The sequence below is a fragment of the Euprymna scolopes genome, chromosome 15 (genome assembly GCF_053919585.1).
Source record: "Euprymna scolopes isolate OS-2025 chromosome 15, ASM5391958v1, whole genome shotgun sequence".
Taxonomy (NCBI): domain Eukaryota; kingdom Metazoa; phylum Mollusca; class Cephalopoda; order Sepiida; family Sepiolidae; genus Euprymna; species Euprymna scolopes.
The window spans coordinates 105,663,382-105,682,284 of record NC_136496.1 but is presented as its reverse complement, the minus strand read 5'-3'; the positions used below and the strand labels follow the sequence as shown (position 1 = coordinate 105,682,284).

Here is an 18,903-nt window from a genome sequence, read left to right as displayed (position 1 = left end):
AATAAACACAATAAATTAGATTCTGAGAATCTTGTTAATCTATCCTCGTGCTGTAAATGAACAACTTTTAATAAATAAATAAGTTTCTGTTCATTTTATTTCATCAAGAAAAAAATAAAGAATCGTTTTGGAATCGGAAATTAGGTTCCGATTTTTCCGATTCCCGATTCCAATTAATCGTCCCAACACTAATATATATATATATATATATATATATATATATATATACATATGTGTGTGTGTGTGTGTGTGTGTGTATAATTATGTTATCAAAGAGCAAATCTTTAACACAGCAAAACTTACCGAGATAAGAAAAGCTCAACACTATCAAGGGGAGCCAAAGCAATATTATTAAATGAAAGCTGACGGATAAAAGCTTTATAATATTTTATTATATTATTAGAACAATAAGGAAAAGTAAAGGGGGAAATTAAGAAAGAAACCTCAGGTTATGACATTTACTAGCTGGATGTTTCTCATCAGAAAAGGGGAACGGCCAGAATCATGCAAAATGCACAGCTACAAAAAAAAAACAAGAAAAAAACTGGCTTAATGATATTTAGAAAGGAAATGAGAAAGAAGAAATAGGATAATATGGTAAAAATAATTAAAAGTAGGTACACCACATAAGGGTGTATTGGAAGGGTAGCATATATGTAGGTAATATTTAAAAAAATATGGGCCACTATAAAATAATTGGGATCATTAAAGAAGAGCCAATAATACAACAAAAAAGGAAAAAATAGGGAACATATAAGAGAAAGTTCAGAAAGAGGGAGACGAGATAAAAATAGTAAACAAGAGATACATAAATAAATAGATAAAAAGATAAAACGGCAAAAAAAAAAAAATAAAAGTAAAAATAAAACTATCTGAAAGCGGAGAAAATAGAATTAGATAAGAAAGTTAAGAAATAAGTTCAGTTCTTGATATGTATGTGCACTAAACCTATGGAAAAAATTCGATTCGGTTTTTATAAGTATTGCTAGGTGATCAAAAAAAAGAAAAAGAAATGGATCTTGGCAAGCGTAAATCCATTTAAAGTGCCCCTTCTTCGCATACGCAGATATACATTCATACGTAAAACTTCGTTAATTTTTAAGTTTTTATGTCGAAATTTCTTTAGATTATCTGGAAATGAGTAAATAGGAAATGAATGACCAAAAGTTTTGGTTTCGATTCAAGCTGATGGCATGCAGATGATATATATATATATATATATATATATATATATATATATATATATATATATATACTATTTTTACTATTGAAATCACTGCTATATATTGAGTACAATATAATAACGAATAGAACATTGGCTTTATAATAATACATACGAAATCGGCATGATTCAAAATATCATATTTAAAGGTCTTTTCCGACCGAACTACGCCAGGTTGTCTGCTAGTATGAATATATATATATATATATATATATATATATATATATATATATATATATATATATAACTATTTTATTTATTCACATAAATTTACTATACGAAAGTATAGATTTATGCGTAAACTTTAAGTATTTACTTCAAAAGTGCTCAATACGTAGGTAGAGCTAGTTAGTAATTTATAAAATATATATGGCGATTAAGCTACACTGAATATTCTGCGTTTCATCCAACTATAGGATTCGTCAGGCTTATGCGCGAATTCTGTCGTTGCTTCTTGTTTTTATACATGTTGAGGATTACTAGTTGGCCAATCAGCTTTCTAGTATCCACCGCGCCCCTTCCTACCAGCCAATGGGCATGCATTTTATCAAACAAAGGATCTGTTTTAGAGCTAGGTTAGTGGTTTTAGGTGGCCGTTCTCCTTCTTTTTTTATATACATATAAATATACCTATGTGTACACAATAATACACACATATATATACATATATATATATATATATACACATATGCGTGTGATCGTTTATGTATATTCATGTTTATTTAATTTATTTATTTGTTTGTTTTCTATTGTTATTGTTAGTTTTAAAGCTATTTTGTATCGCTATCCTAGAGTAAGTTTTATTTGTGAACACAGTTGTTTGCTATTTCCCGCCTACATTTTAATAGATTTTGAGGTTCTTTAAAGTACAGGATAGAGAATTTTTCATGGAGGCATAATTTACATGGGTCGTCTAAATGTCTGCATGTGGTAGCTTGTCTTATTATTTTCCATTCGACTACCGGCGAATGTCCGCTTTCTTTGAGTTCCCAGTATTTATTCGCTAGTGTTGTTTTTATACGGTGTTTTTTATTTTTGAATGTGCTTTTGTGGTCATAGTATCGGGTTTTGAAATCTAAGGAAGTCATGCCTATGTAATATTTCTTGTTATTCGGGTTTTCTTTTGCAAATATTGTTGCTTGATAGACTACGCTTTTTGTTAGACATTTGTTTTGGACTGGGCAAAGTGTGCGGTGTCTACAATTGCATTTATCTTGTTCGTTATTAGTATTTTTATTTTTGGTATGGTTGTACTTGTCCGGGGTTGGTTTGTTATTATTATTATTATTATTATTATTGTTATTATTATTATTATTGTTATTATTATTATTATTATTATTATTATTATTATTATTATTATTATTATTATTATTATTATTATTATTATTATTTCTGCTAGTGTTGTTTTTATTTCTGTGCTGGTGTCTACTTTTTTATTGTTTATTTTGTTGTTGTTTACATTGTTTTCATTTAGTATTTTGTTATTATGTGCCTTAATTATCATCTCTAAATTTTCGCAACAACTGTAAGATAACTTCAAGGTATTTTTATTGAAGATTTTGTGTAAGGGGTTGGTTGCGGGAAAGTGTTTTTCAATAAGATCTAGAAATTTCTTGCCAAGTTTTGTTTTTAACATTTGATTGTATGGGGCCGTATACCAAATTATAGTTCTTTTTCTTCTGTTTTTGATTTTATTATAGTTGTTGGTGTTTTTTTGTTTATATTTGATATCGATATTTTTGTATCCGCTATTTTTTAGGGCTGTTTCGTAAATATTGGATGACCTGTTAAATGCATTTTAATCGCTTGAGTTATTACTGAGTCTACTTACGATCGAGTTAGGAATATGTTTTATAATTGATGGTGGGTGGTTGGATTTAGGGTTTACGTAAATTGGAGTAGCGTTATCTTTTAAGTATGGTTCATATGTGTTTAACGTGACGTCCAGGAAGTTTGTTATTTTTATGTTAGCTGATATGTCCGCTTTTAGGCCTATTTTTTTCATTTCTTTGTGTATGATTTTCTTAAAGTTTTCTCCCTTGACTTTGTTGGAGTTTTTTTATTATAGCTAGTCCGTCATCTCTATATAGGCCGATATCCGTAGTATCGAATATGCTTGTGAGGGTATATAGAATTAATAATCCCACAAGATCTGATGCCTCTGCAGAGTCTCTGGCACCCATCGCCAAATCGAATGAATTTTTCATTTTATTTTGTATCCATTGGTTATTGTTATTTATTAGAACTGATTTTCTACATTTTTTAATTATGTTGATTTCTTCTGAGGATATATCCGTGTATACCTCGGCAAATTCTAGGGCGATGTTAAAAAGTTCTTCGGATATCGAGGGATAAAAGTCTATGATGTCAAACTGTATGAACGTACATTTATCTTTGTTTTCTATATTTTTAAACCAGGTGATTGCTTCGGTAGTATTTGCCCACTGGTTTAGTTCTAGGTCCTGTTTGATTTGTTTGTTTACTCTAGAAAGTATAGTTTTGCTAATTCTACCTATTTCTGGTTTAGTTGGGTTTATCAGGCGGGTGCTGGGATTATTATTAAAGTCCCGTTTGTGGTCTTTAAGCAGAATGTATGACTCTCTAGGTTTCAATTTGCCAACTTTATCGCTAATTTTTAGTTTATCGGTAATTTGTTTACTTTCAGTATTTATTATATCTATGTAATCGCATTTGTTTGTCTCTAGTTTTTTGTAGTTTTTTGTAATGTTTTCTGTGATTAGTTTGTTATATTCTTGCTTATCTATTTTATAAAAGTTTCTTGTTTTATCTGCTTTTACACAGATTTTATTAGAGTTGTTTATGTTTCTAACGATTTTGTGTAGTTTCCGTTGGAAATTGTTAGGTTGATTGTGGAATTGTAGGTTTTTAATTACGTTTAAAAGGTCATTTTCAAAGTTTATCAAAAGGTCTACTGTTTTCGCATTTTTAAGGGTTTTAAAACCATAGGATTCTTTTTTGTTTACGTTTCCATTTTTAAGGAAGAAATTTGCTCGCCATCGCATTCGGCGTATTAGTTCATCTGTTTTTTGGATTAATTTAATAATATAGCTATGTTTGCTGGGTGTGGGGATGTTTTTTAGCGATGTTTCGAAATTAACTCTTTCCATATCTATTTTTAATGTGGTGAAATAAATTCTTTTGAAAGTGCTCGACTGTTTTAGGAGCTAAGTATAACTATTTCATTTATTCACATAAATTTAATATACGAAAGTATAGATTTATGCGTAAACTTTAAGTATTTACTTCAAAAGTGCTCAATACGTAGGTAGAGCTAGTTAGTAATTTATAAAATATATATGGCGATTAAGCTACACTGAATATTCTGCGTTTCATCCAACTATAGGATTCGTCAGGCTTATGCGCGAATTCTGTCGTTGCTTCTTGTTTTTATACATGTTGAGGATTACTAGTTGGCCAATCAGCTTTCTAGTATCCACCGCGTCCCTTCCTACCAGCCAATGGGCATGCATTTTATCAAACAAAGGATCTGTTTTAGAGCTAGGTTAGTGGTTTTAGGTGGCCGTTCTCCTTCTTTTTTTATATACATATAAATATACCTATGTGTACACAATAATTCACATATATATACATATATATATATATATACACATATGCGTGTGATCGTTTATGTATATTCATGTTTATTTAATTTATTTATTTGTTTGTTTTCTATTGTTATTGTTAGTTTTAAAGCTATTTTGTATCGCTATCCTAGAGTAAGTTTTATTTTGTGAACACAGTTGTTTGCTATTTCCCGCCTACAGTTTAATAGATTTTGAGGTTCTTTAAAGTACAGGATAGAGAATTTTTCATGGAGGCATAATTTACATGGGTCGTCCAATATTTACGAAACAGCCCTAAAAAATAGTGGATACAAAAATATCGATATCAAATATAAACAAAAACACCAACAACTATAATAAAATCAAAAACAGAAGAAAAAGAACTATAATTTGGTATACGGCCCCATACAATCAAATGTTAAAAACAAAACTTGGCAAGAAATTTCTAGATCTTATTGAAAAACACTTTCCCGCAACCAACCCCTTACACAAAATCTTCAATAAAAATACCTTGAAGTTATCTTACAGTTGTTGCGAAAATTTAGAGATGATAATTAAGGCACATAATAACAAAATACTAAATGAAAACAATGTAAACAACAACAAAATAAACAATAAAAAAGTAGACACCAGCACAGAAATAAAAACAACACTAGCAGAAATAATAATAATAATAATAATAATAATAATAATAATAACAAACAAACCCCGGACAAGTACAACCATACCAAAAATAAAAATACTAATAACGAACAAGATAAATGCAATTGTAGACACCGCACACTTTGCCAAGTCCAAAACAAATGTCTAACAAATAGCGTAGTCTATCAAGCAACAATATTTGCAAAAGAAAACCCGAATAACAAGAAATATTACATAGGCATGACTTCCTTAGATTTCAAAACCCGATACTATGACCACAAAAGCACATTCAAAAATAAAAAAACACCGTATAAAAACAACACTAGCGAATAAATACTGGGAACTCAAAGAAAGCGGACATTCGCCGGTAGTCGAATGGAAAATAATAAGACAAGCTACCACATGCAGACATTTAGACGACCCATGTAAATTATGCCTCCATGAAAAATTCTCTATCCTGTATTTTAAAGAACCTCAAAATCTATTAAACTGTAGGCGGGAAATAGCAAACAACTGTGTTCACAAAATAAAACTTACTCTAGGATAGCGATACAAAATAGCTTTAAAACTAACAATAACAATAGAAAACAAACAAATAAATAAATTAAATAAACATGAATATACATAAACGATCACACGCATATGTGTATATATATATATATGTATATATATGTGTATTATTGTGTACACATAGGTATATTTATATGTATATAAAAAAAAAAAGGAGAGCGGCCACCTAAAACCACTAACCTAGCTCTAAAACAGATCATTTGTTTGATAAAATGCATGCCCATTGGCTGGTAGGAAGGGGCGCGGTGGATACTAGAAAGCTGATTGGCCAACTAGTAATCCTCAACATGTATAAAAACAAGAAGCAACGACAGAATTCGCGCATAAGCCTGACGAATCCTATAGTTGGATGAAACGCAGAATATTCAGTGTAGCTTAATATATTTTATAAATTACTATATATATATATATATATATATATATATATATATATATATATATATATATACGTCTGATTGAACACGACCGTTTATAGGGTCGACCAAAGAAGAATTGACAGCTCGATCAGAAGACCAAGAAACTCATGACCATGCACAATGCACTACACTCAAAAGACGATGTTGACCGAGTCTACGCGAAAAGGAAAGAAGGCGCGAGAGGACTTGTTTGTATAGAAGACTGTGTGCATTTACACAAAAGAAAAATACATAACGCAAAACATGGAAAGGATAATCATGGCTGCGAGAGACACTGAAAAAAGGATAAGACGACAAAAGAAAAATAGGAAGGAAAACAACTGCATGGAAGATTCATAAGGATGGCAAAAGATGAAAATATCGAAAACACTTGGACATGGATGCAAAAAGAACACATAAGCCGCGAAACTGAATTCCTAATAACCGCAGCATAAGATGACAATAAGAACCAACCACATCAAAACAAAGATCGACAAAATACAAGAAAACAGCGAATGCAGACTCTGTGGACAAAGAGACGAAACGATATAGTAAGTGTATGCAGCAAACTGGTCCAAAAGGAATACAAGAACAGACACGACCAAGTGGGAAGGGCAGTATACTGGGAATTATGCAAACAACTGCATCTCGAACACACAACAAGTAGTACAAACAGAAGCCGGCACCAGTACTTGAAACGAGAATCACAAAATCTGATGGGACATGGACATATAGACTGATCAACCTATCCAACAAGAAGACCGGATGTCGTTATAATTTACAAGAGAGAAAAATCCTGTCAAATCGTAGACTTTGTTGTTCCAGCTGACCACAGGGTAAATATCAAAGAAAAGGAGAAACGGAGCAAATACACAGTCCTAGCCAGAGAGCTGAAAGGGATATGGAAGATGAAGAAAATCAAAATAATTCGTATAACAGTAGGAGAACTGGGAACAATTCCGAAAAACTTTGAAAAAAGAATGGGAGAATCAAAGGAACGACTGGAAAAATGCAACAAACAACATTAATGAAAACAACTATTAAGGGAAACAACATTAATGAAAACAACTATTAAGGGAAGCAACATTAATGAAAACAACTATTAAGGGAAGCAACATTAATGAAAACAACTATTAAGGGAAGCAACATTAATGAAAACAACTATTAAGGGAAGCAACATTAATGAAAACAACTATTAAGGGAAGCAACATTAATGAAAACAACTATTAAGGGAAACAACATTAATGAAAACAACTATTAAGGGAAGCAACATTAATGAAAACAACTATTAAGGGAAGCAACATTAATGAAAACAACTATTAAGGGAAACAACATTAATGAAAACAACTATTAAGGGAAACAACATTAATGAAAACAACTATTAAGGGAAGCAACATTAATGAAAACAACTATTAAGGGAAGCAACATTAATGAAAACAACTATTAAGGGAAACAACATTAATGAAAACAACTATTAAGGGAAACAACATTAATGAAAACAACTATTAAGGGAAACAACATTAATGAAAACAACTATTAAGGGAAACAACATTAATGAAAACAACTATTAAGTGAAGCAACATTAATGAAAACAACTATTAAGGGAAGCAACATTAATGAAAACAACTATTAAGGGAAACCCTTGAATGTGGAGACGAACACACATGAGCAACATAGAAACGGGCCAGACAAACTGCTACAAAAGCAAAATATGAAGCGATATATAGATATATATAGAACGAAGAACACATGAAGCCGTATATCTATGAGTTCTCTGACCCCATCTTCATTCCCCATTACCATCCCTGCCCCTCAAAGTGAGATCGAATAGCCAAGTAGAGTCAAGGAGGAAAGAAAGACCGAGGAGAGGGCACTGACCAGACCCCCGCTGGATAAATGCGAAGAGAACTGGGACCTTGGAGAGGCTTATCGCCACTCAAATTCCAATAAAAACCAATAGCCACTACCAACGAGAAATCAATGGCAAGCAGCTGTTGCGATACTGCAATTTACAAATGTTATCGACACTGGAAATATAGGGAGACTTGTTGTCACTCAGCTTCCAGCGAGCACCACAGGCTGTTTTCAAGGGGAGATTTGTGTGAAAGCTCATTGTAAACCAATAATAATAACACTGAAGCTGCATATCTATAAGTAAAATAGTACTATTAATATCAACAATAGAAATACTGAAATCACCAGCACAACAACAACAACAACAACAACAACAACAACAACAACAACAACAATAATAATAATAATAATAATAATAATAATAATAATAATAATAACTAGCAGGACCCGTGGAAATTCCACGGTAGTTAAAATCTTTTAAAACACATCAGTAAGAAATTCCTTATTGTTATATTACAAAAATTAATGTATGGAAGCAAGTAGAACAAACAAAGAACTTTAGTTTAAACTGTTATTGAAGGTCAATGCGATCGTAACTGATGCTAATATTGTCAGGAAGTGCTGGTGATGATTGAGGCGGTGACAGGGACGTCGATCAGCTGATTGGAGTGAAAATAGTGGTCAGTCAGCAGGTTCTGGGGAGTTATACTGTGAATTTTAAAAAACTGTGTGACATTGTTGACATCGATTTTGTGAAAGTTCTGATGACCCCAAGTTGTTTAATATTTCAGGACATTTTGGATTACACGTGTGAGTAATGAATAGGTCACAGAAAACTGCCATTGCATCTTGATAAAGCTGTTGTAGATTCCTAGGACTTCCTGTAAATGTAGATGGTAGAATAACTGGTACACCAGAATAACCATCTTCATTCCTTGCTAAATGATCCATTAAGCCAGAATATTGAGCAGCTCTCAATAAATTTTGATAGCACTATTGTAAGAATCATGCTGAAAGCCATTCTTAATATGGGGAGGGGGGTTAACTATTCTGAAACTACACTTAACAGTGTAAAAAAATAAGGGAAAATATATGTATGAACAATAAATATTTCTTCAGTTAAATAAAATATTCTGTAAATCTTTTAATAAGGAATAAATATTTATTTAAACCATAATTATTGAAACAAAGTATTTTACTGCATAAAAAAACGGTTATGGGGAGAAGGGTTAACTATTTTGGGGTGCCCGGAAAACTCGTCCCGGGAAAACTCGTCTCGGGAAAACTCGTCTCCGGAAAACTCGTCCCCTTTCGCTAGGTAGGAAAACTGGTCCCTTATTGAATAAATATCAATTGAAAACACATTTTATGATCATTCTTGAAGGAGATATTGTTTTTTTAAAATAGACTATAGCACCCCCATAATATTAAAAAAACATATTTTTACTTGTTTAATGTTTTGTTTTTTTAAAAATAAAATCGATTTTCTAAGTGTCCGTTTTCTACCTAATTGGCTAAGTTCTTAGTGGTTTCACTTATTTTAAAGCGTTTATTATGTTCATACAAAGTTAATTACAATTTTTTTTTGTTCTTATTTTAACGATGTTTTTTGGAGTCATAAAAACAATAATAAAAAGCAAAACCAAAAAATTAAAAAACGGAGCAATTCGATTCTTCGTTACTTTTTGTTTTGGATTTTAATTATGATAGTTTTTTTTGTTATGTTTTTGTTTTCTTTCATACCAAATACACTCATACGTTATTTAAAATTATAATTTTATCAAGTATCAACATTTATTGTCGTCCTGTCAAATTTTGGTAAAATCCATTGAAAGCGGTCGGTGGTTCTATGAGAAAATAAAGCTGTGTACGCATTATAAATGTTTCTTTTCTGTGCCGTATGTTATACATTAGTACATTAGGGGTCATTTCGAGTTAAAAGTTTATTTACTGCACTCATCTGGACTGGAGAAAATCATTATTTAAATGTGTATGTGTCGTCTAAATAACTAACGATAATTCTCTGATATGGCCGACCAGACGGGTGATCAAAAAGTCAGATCGAGCGTACCGGAAAACGAAATGAGATCAAATTGACAATTGGCCTTTTTTTTTTTTTTTTTTTTTTTGGCTTGAACTTTGCGCTTTTCAGATTAATTTGTTATGTTTTATTTTCTTGGTGGATAATTTTTGGGTTTGTATTACTGTACACACAGATTCGAAAAAGTTGTCAAAATACAAATATATAACAAATAAATGTTATCAAAGGCAAGATAAGTTACTTTTCTACCAAACTGGATATAATTTTCGTGTTTTTATTCAATGTAACATGTTCATTTAGCTCGAAAACCATACAGTGTTTAGCGATGTATTGGAAAATTCAAGATGGCGGCCGATTCTCTCTTTAACACGGTAAGTTCAGGAAAAAGTGTTATAAATAATAAACTAGACAAAATACTATTAAAAACCACTGAATATATGTCAACTTATGTCACGGTAACATATATTGAGCGAATTTCTAACAGTATTTTGTCTAGTTTATTATTTATTACACCTTTTTCCAAACTTACCGTGTTAAAGAGAGAATCGGCCGCCATCTTGAATTTTCAAATACATCGCTAAACACTGTATGGTTTTCGAGCTGAATAAACATGTTACATTGAATAAAAACACGAAAATTATATCCAGTTTGGTAGAAAAGTAACTTATCTTTCCTTTGATAACATTTATTTGTTATATATCTTTTGACAACTTTTTCGAATCTATGTGTACAGTAATACAAACCCTAATTTTTTTTTTTTGGCCGTGTTTTTTTTTTTTTTTTTGCTCGTTTTTTTAGTCTCATTTCGTTTTCCGGTACGTGGTACGCTCGATTTGACTTTTTGATCACCCGTCTGGTCGGCCATATCAGAGAATTATCGTTAGTTATTTAGACGACACATACACATTTAAATCATGATTTTCTCTAGTCCAGATGAGTGCAGTAAATAAACTTTTAACTCGAAATGACCCCTAATGTACTAATGTATAACGTAAGACACAGAAAAGAAACATTTATAATGCGTACACAGCTTTATTTTCTCATAGAACCACCGACCGCTTTCAATGGATTTTACCCAAATTTTGCAAAAATTAACTAATAAATTAAAAGCGAAATATTTTTTGGCGCGAGAGATGCCATGTGCTAACAATCTCTCGTTAACTCATTTTTAATTTTTTTAATTTTTACTTCAAAATTCTAAAATCAATCATTAAGAGAAAAAGTAATCACTAAATAAATTTATTAATCAATTTTATTGAAAACTCCGCTATCATTTATCAAGAATCTTTTTAATTTCATTTTTTGTTGGTTGTTTTTCGGAGGGAGATATGGTTTTTACCCCCCCCCTAAATTATATTTAAAAAAATATTAAAATTTATTATTTTCTTTTTAAAACCAAATCTCCCTTAGTAATTTCTTTAATTTTCTATTTTTTAGCGATTATCAAGAAGATGTGATATACCGGACATTATTTCTCGATCTCACGTAACACTCGACATGTTTTTTGTTTGTTTTCTGTGTTTTTTTTTCTTTACCGAATAAACGATTCCAAATAAATTAAACAACAAACAACAGTCGGCGAGGTAGAAAAATCGATTTTACCGTAAATAAGTAAATTCTTTTTATATTAATATAAAAAAAATATGCGGTCTCGTTTATGAACATAATAAACGCTTTAAAATAAGTGAAGCCACTAAGAGCTTAGCCAGTTAGATAGAAAACGGACACTTAGAAAATCGATATTATTTAAAAAAAAAACAAAAAACAAAAAAAAAACATTAAAGAAGTAAAAATATTTTAAAAAAATGTTAGGGGGGGGGCTATAGTCTATTTTAAAAAACAATATCTCCTTCAAGAAGGATCATAAAATGTGTTTTCAATCGATATTTATTCAATAAGGGACCAGTTTTCCTAAATTCCTATTTTGGACCTTCACCTAAATAGCGATTTAATGAAAAAAAATTTAATGGTCTTGTATCTTTTTTTAATAATTTGTTTTAAAATAAGGAAAAAAAATATTTGATACCGCTATTGTAAGAATCATGCTGAAAGCCATTTTTTTTCTTGGCCTTCGGGACAAGATCACAGTGTAGTATCTGTTATTCATATGCTCCACTTCAATTTCTTGTTCTCTGTCAGTGGAGGAGAAATCCTTCATGACTGAGACAATTTTTATTTTTGTTCCTTTTCTCCACGTTAAAAAACGACCCCGGTGTCTAACTCTATCCTGTGGGGAGGCATTCTAAATAGGAACAATATAATAAAAATGGAAAATCTTTAAATAGGAAATAAATATTTGGGTTTGTATTACTGTACACATAGATTCGAAAAAGTTGTCAAAAAACAAATATATAACAAATAAATGTTATCAAAGGCAAGATAAGTTACTTTTCTACCTAACTGGATATGTTTTTCGTGTTTTTATTCAATGTAACATGTTTATTCAGCTCGAAAACCATACAGTGTTTACCGATGTAATGGAACATTCAAGATGGAGTCTGATTCTCTCTTTAACACGGTAAGTTTGGGAAAAGATGTTATAAATAAAAAACGGATAAAATACTGTTAAAAACTCGCTCAATACATGTTACTGTGACATATGTTGACATATATTCGGCGGGTTTTTAATAGTATTTTGTATAGTTTTTTATTTATAACATCTTTTTTCATACTTACGGTGTTAAAGAGGGTGTGAGACGCCATTTTGAATTTTCGAATACATCGGTAAACACTGTATGGTTTTCGAGCTGAATAAACATGTTACATTGAATAAAAACACGAAAAATATATCCAGTTAGGTAGAAAAGTAACTTATCTTGCCTTTGATAACATTTATTTGTTATATATTTGTTTTTTGACAACTTTTTCGAATCTATGTGTACAGTAATACAAACCCAAATATTTCTTTAAATAAATTAAATCGTAAGTAATGAAACAAATATTAAAAAAAATTGTTGTGTCCATTTTTTATAGTATTTAAATATGTATGCCCTGTCGGTGGACATTAGAAGATGATGAATGCCTGTAAAAGAAGCAAAATAAAACAGACAAAACATAAGTAATAACTGTGTAAACAACGTGAAGCTCTGTATAAATGTTACAAAATTACTCGATTCAGCATTAAATAACACGAAAAAGGATTGATATGCCGTAAAACAAAAATAAAACAGAACAAGACGTAAAATATGTTTTGACTCTGTGTTACTCAGTGTATTTGCCAATAGTGACTGGTAATTTATTTAATAAAGTCATTCTTGACTTTTGTAGCATTTATTTCTAAACATATTTTTTGTTATGTAAGGCTCACTCAAAAGTAAAAAAAATAATAAAAAAGATAAAATGGCACAATAAAAAAAACGAACTCGTAGCGTTAAATGTAAAAAATATATTTATTATTGAATAAAAAAAATAAGAAGCGTTTCGTATTCACTACAATAATAAACAGAAGACATCGTTAAAAATGTAAGTAAAATACTATACTATATTTAAACTGTGGAACGATACCTTCTATGCATAATTGCCTTTAAAATAATCCGGAACCATAAATAGACAGTTATTATTATTTTTTTTTTGTTCGGGAATTTTTGGGAATGATAAAGATTGAACAATAAAGGGAGATAATTCACATTAATTTATGTTTGCGATGATGATGACGCGTTTCATTAATTAATGTTTGCGATGATGATGACGTGACATCGTACGTACAAGCAAATTAATATATATGAAGCCAACCTGGCAACCCTGATCTCTGCCTTGAGCGTTCGTTTAATGTGTAATCCGCTATTCCAGAATAAAATCTTCTCAACCAATCAAATTTGCCGGAAAGTGTGACACATAGATAGATAGATAGTTACAAGCGTATTAATATATAGATAATAATAATAATAATAATAAAGTTACAGTTTTATTTTCGACAGGCAGCACATAAAATAGTCGAGTTGATCACGGTATGTTTTTATTAAATTCTGCAGAAGTATCTTGTTGTTACAAAGTCACGTCCATAGCAATAATAACAATACTAAAACGACCATTACTGCCACCACCGCCACCACCACCAACATCCTATAAAAAGCCTGATCTGTATTCTGCAGAACTAGCTTTTTTTTTTTTAATATACAGACTATTATAATTTGTTCAACGCAAGAATAAGTGTAACTTACAAGGTGTCTTTAATAAGTATCCAGACTTTTTTGGTACACAAATTTAAATTTGTCGTAGACTCTTGAAAATTCAGTATGTTATTGCTATACATGTCATGAGATGACTGACCAAGCTTTATGATTTCAGTTTCAAATGAACGGCTACAGCAGGAATTGGAATATTCCCTACTTAAGCCTGATTGTTACAGTTGATGAATTTCAAAAATACAAACTGGCCGTGAGGAAAATTTAGCAGAACGATATGCAATAAAAATTCTGTTTTAAACTTTAAAAAGATGGCAAGCAAATATATGGAATTCATCAGACTGCCCTTGGACCATCTTGTATAAAACCCGCATCAGTTTTTTTTTAACGAGCATCAGTGGCATGAGATATTAAAAAAAGCATGGAGTTTATGAGAAATGATAAGAAGTGTGGGAAGAGTAAAATAGTCAGAACACTAAAGTTGATTGGCCAAATAACGAATTTCAAAGATAAGGGCCGTCTTGTGTCTATAGAGAAAGTCAGTGCACAGTTTGGTGTCAGTGTGGGAACTATTCGCGAGGAACTGAAGATGCGGAAGATTTGCTCGAAGATTGTTCCAAGGATGCTCGATTCTTGTCACAGACTATTTGACCAAGATGGGCATCAACAAAGTTACTCACCCTCCCTATACTCCAGACCTTGCTCCCTCTGACTTTTAGTTATTCCCTAAACTCCAAGAAAATCTTAAGGGATGTCGTCATGAAACAATTGAATGGATGAAAGAGATGGTGACGAGGGTCATTAACATGCTAACACAAGAGAACTTCCTGTGGGCCTTTCAGAAGTTGTTTGAACGGCACAGCAAGTATATTGCAGCCGGAGGAGATTACTTCGAAGAGGACTAGAGTTTTGTGTGTGTGCCCATACGAAAAAAGTTTGAAAACTTATTTAAAGCAACTCGTATAGTATCCAGTCTAGGCATGTCTCTTATAGCTTCTGTCTTATTTGGGTTAAGCTTTCTTTCTCTACGATCAATTATTTTAAACGACATATTTGATTATTTAATGTAGAATTCACATTTTTCAAGGCGCACTTTAAATCTGTAATTTTCTATTCTCTTGAATAATTCTCGAATATGGATTTTGTGTTCTTCCACGTTTTTACTTGTTATAAAAATCTCACCTATGTATGTCATTGAAAAATCCAGATCAGATAGAATCGTATCCATAGATTGGTCGGGGCTACTTTCAAACCAAAAGGCAAACGATTCAAGGTAAATAATTCTTTATGAAAGTTAATCACTAGATATTTTGCACATTCCTCCTCGACTTTGACCTGCAAATATATTTCGGATAGATCAATTTCATGTTTCCTCTCATTCAATTTTGAAAATATTTCTTCTAGTATAGGAAACGGATAGCTGCAGTTGTTTAGACAATGGTTTAGACCAATCAAAAAGTCGTGTAGAGATACACATGAAATAATCCAGTAGAAATAGTTATGATTTAAGTTGTTTAAAAGTAAATGTAATTAAATTCCATTTTGAATATCCTTCCAATTAAGACATTTTTGCATTATTATTAACTTTCATACAAACTTTTTGCACAATATATAGTTTTAATTTATGTGCTAAACAGAAAAATTTATAAACTGCATATGAATACTATTTTGCTAACCAATTTCCTAAGAGGATAATACATTCTTTGAAATTCCATGGTTTAAGATTTTATTTAAGACAAATTGTAATTTTCCTGTATTTCCTGTCGGATAATACTGTGTTGTGATTTTTAATTTACACACAATATATATATATATATATATATATATATATATATATATATATATTTAGTACAATAATATTGAGCTGACAATGACGTTTTTCGGAACGTAGAGACATTTTTTTTAAATTATCATTAAACTATACATACCTATATTATTTCAATGGAAATATTGTCAGTAAGAAATTATACAAATGGAAAAATATGATGCTAGTATAAGATCATCCCGTAATTTTTAAAAAATTTAATTGGTTGATTTTTAAAACAAATTGTTTTTAAAAACATATTTTTATGTATTATTTGATTATTCGGGATACTGTTCGCTTCTTGAGTATTATTCTCAGACCGCAAAGGTGGAATGCAGTTCTAACAGCCTTCTGAGGGTGAGGGTTCAATACTCAGTATGGGCAATACTAAGATTCAGTTGTGAATTACTTAAGACTTCTTCCCGATCATGGCCGATGGAAAAAAAGTACATTAAATAAAGTTCTGTTTGAATCCGTCAATATTTCCGAGTTCAACAGAAAGATTGCTGAATTCCACAAGATACACTTAAAAAAAATCGGAGGTTACATCGACCGAAACGTTGTGTAAATAACATTCAAGATAGTCTGAAAAATCCGAATAATATAAATGATTAATACTCATGAAAAAAAATAAAAAAAATCGGAAAGATATAAAGATGTTTTGATTATGTACATGATCAAATTTAATTATAACGAACATTGCTTTTTTTATTTCCAGAAAATGGGCCAACATCATCTGATTTGCAGAAAGTGACTTTGCCTGTTGTGAACAATACGGTTTGCAAACGGATATTCCCCGCCATTTCAGAAGATCAAACCTTTTGCGCTGGTTACATCGAAGCCGGAAAAGATGTCTGCAGGGTACATCAAACTTTGTGTCTATTACAATCTTTATACTTTTCGTTTACCCATCACCTGATATATATATATATATATATATATATATATATATATATATATATATATATATATATATATATTATTTAATTTAAATCAAAAAGATCAAAGAAAAAAAAAAAAAAAAAGAACGGGCAGATGGAATTGTTAAAATTTCCTTAAGGCCTTATTTTTTTAAATTTTTTTTTTATTACATTTTCACCCCAAACAAGGCAAATTGCCACTTTGGTGTAGGGGGCTACTATGAGGGGCAACAACTACTGGGGTACTATGTAGGGATTTGGGCAGCAAGGTGTCGGTTCACGTTACACTTGAATTTCTGCACGTCAGTACTGTTGGGGAAGCAGGGACCTGGAATGGAATTCCAGAGTCTAGCGGTTCTGGGGAAGAAACTATTGGAGTAAAAAGATCTTTTACATCTAGGGATCTCTACAGTGTGGGGGTGGGATTTAGCAGCCTGTCGGGTTTGTCGAGGGTGCTCACGTCGTGGGGGCACAAGCGATTGCAGTTCGTCAGAGCATTCACCACTAAAATACTTGTAGAAGAGGCAGAGGGATGCAACATTTCGTCGATGGGACAAAGGCTGAAGCTTAGATGCCAGTTCAGGACCTATCAGGTTTGCGACTCTCTTTTGAACCTTGTCAAGGAGCGAGAGACTAGTAGCAGATGCACCAGCTCAGATGTGGCAGCAATACTCCATACATGGGCGAATGGTGGCCTTATAGAGGTACAGGATACTTTCGAGTGTTAGTAGTTTTCTAGCACGGTAGAGAGAGCCCACCTTTCTTGCAGCGGCCCTGGCAATGCCTTTAATGTAATTGTTCCAACTCATGTTTCCTGTGAACGTTAGGCCAAGGAGTTTGAAAGATGGACTCTCAGATAAAGAGTCGTTGGCCATTGCTATGGGTGGTAGAGAGGGTTTCTTGTAATTATTGAATGAAACTAGTTTACTCTTGGCAGCATTGAACGCGACCAACCACTTTTGTCCCCATTCCACTACAGATTGGAGGTCTTCCTCTAGTGTTTCTACCATTTCTTTAGAAATGTGTTCGTTCGTCTTCCTGTCGTGCCTGCCATAGAGTGTAGTGTCATCAGCATATATACCCATCTCAGAGGCAATGTTGTCGGGGAGGTCATTTATGAATATCAGGAACAATAGAGGTCCAAGGATAGCACCCTGGGGCACCCCCGCATTTATATCATATTGTTTAGATGTACGACCGTCGAGGGCAACCTGGATTTTTCTCTTATCTAAGAAGGATTTAATTATGTTAAGTATTCTACCAATGATACCGTATGATCTGATTTTACTGAGGAGACCCTCATGCCATACCCTGTCAAAAGCCTTAGATATATCTAGAGCAACCGCTCTGCCCTCCCCCGCTTTGTCCAGTGAATGGTATATACGTTCAGAAATCACAGTTAGGATGTCTGCTGTGGAACGGGCTTGTCTAAATCCATATTGTTTGTCAGTCAGTAGTTTAGCATCTGTAAGATGATGGACTAGAGCATGGTTAATTATGGTCTCAAATATTTTGGCAAAAAAATGGGGCGATAATTTGATGGGTCTGTCCTTTCGCCAGAATTCTTGAATACTGGTACAACAGAAGCAGTTTTCCAACAGCCCGGAAAGCAAGCTTCATTAAGGCATTTGTTGTAGAGTTTGGAGAGAACTGGAGCTACTTCGGCTGAGCACTTTTTTAATAGCACAGCTGGGATAAGATCGGGTCCACATAAGGCTAAGAATCGAATGAGGAAAGAGGGAAATTG

General features: G+C 32.1%; 1 protein-coding gene across 1 annotated transcript in view; it reads left to right on the top strand.

Annotated features, from left to right (window-relative positions):
* Nucleotides 1-18,903, top strand: part of LOC145294209 (serine protease 1-like) — a 165,411-nt gene that overhangs the window by 135,035 nt on the left and 11,473 nt on the right. Inside the window, exon 5 of the mRNA XM_080141319.1 lies at nucleotides 16,955-17,097. Coding sequence (XP_079997445.1) covers nucleotides 16,955-17,097 — 143 coding nt within the window. The remainder of the gene's footprint in view (nucleotides 1-16,954; nucleotides 17,098-18,903) is intronic.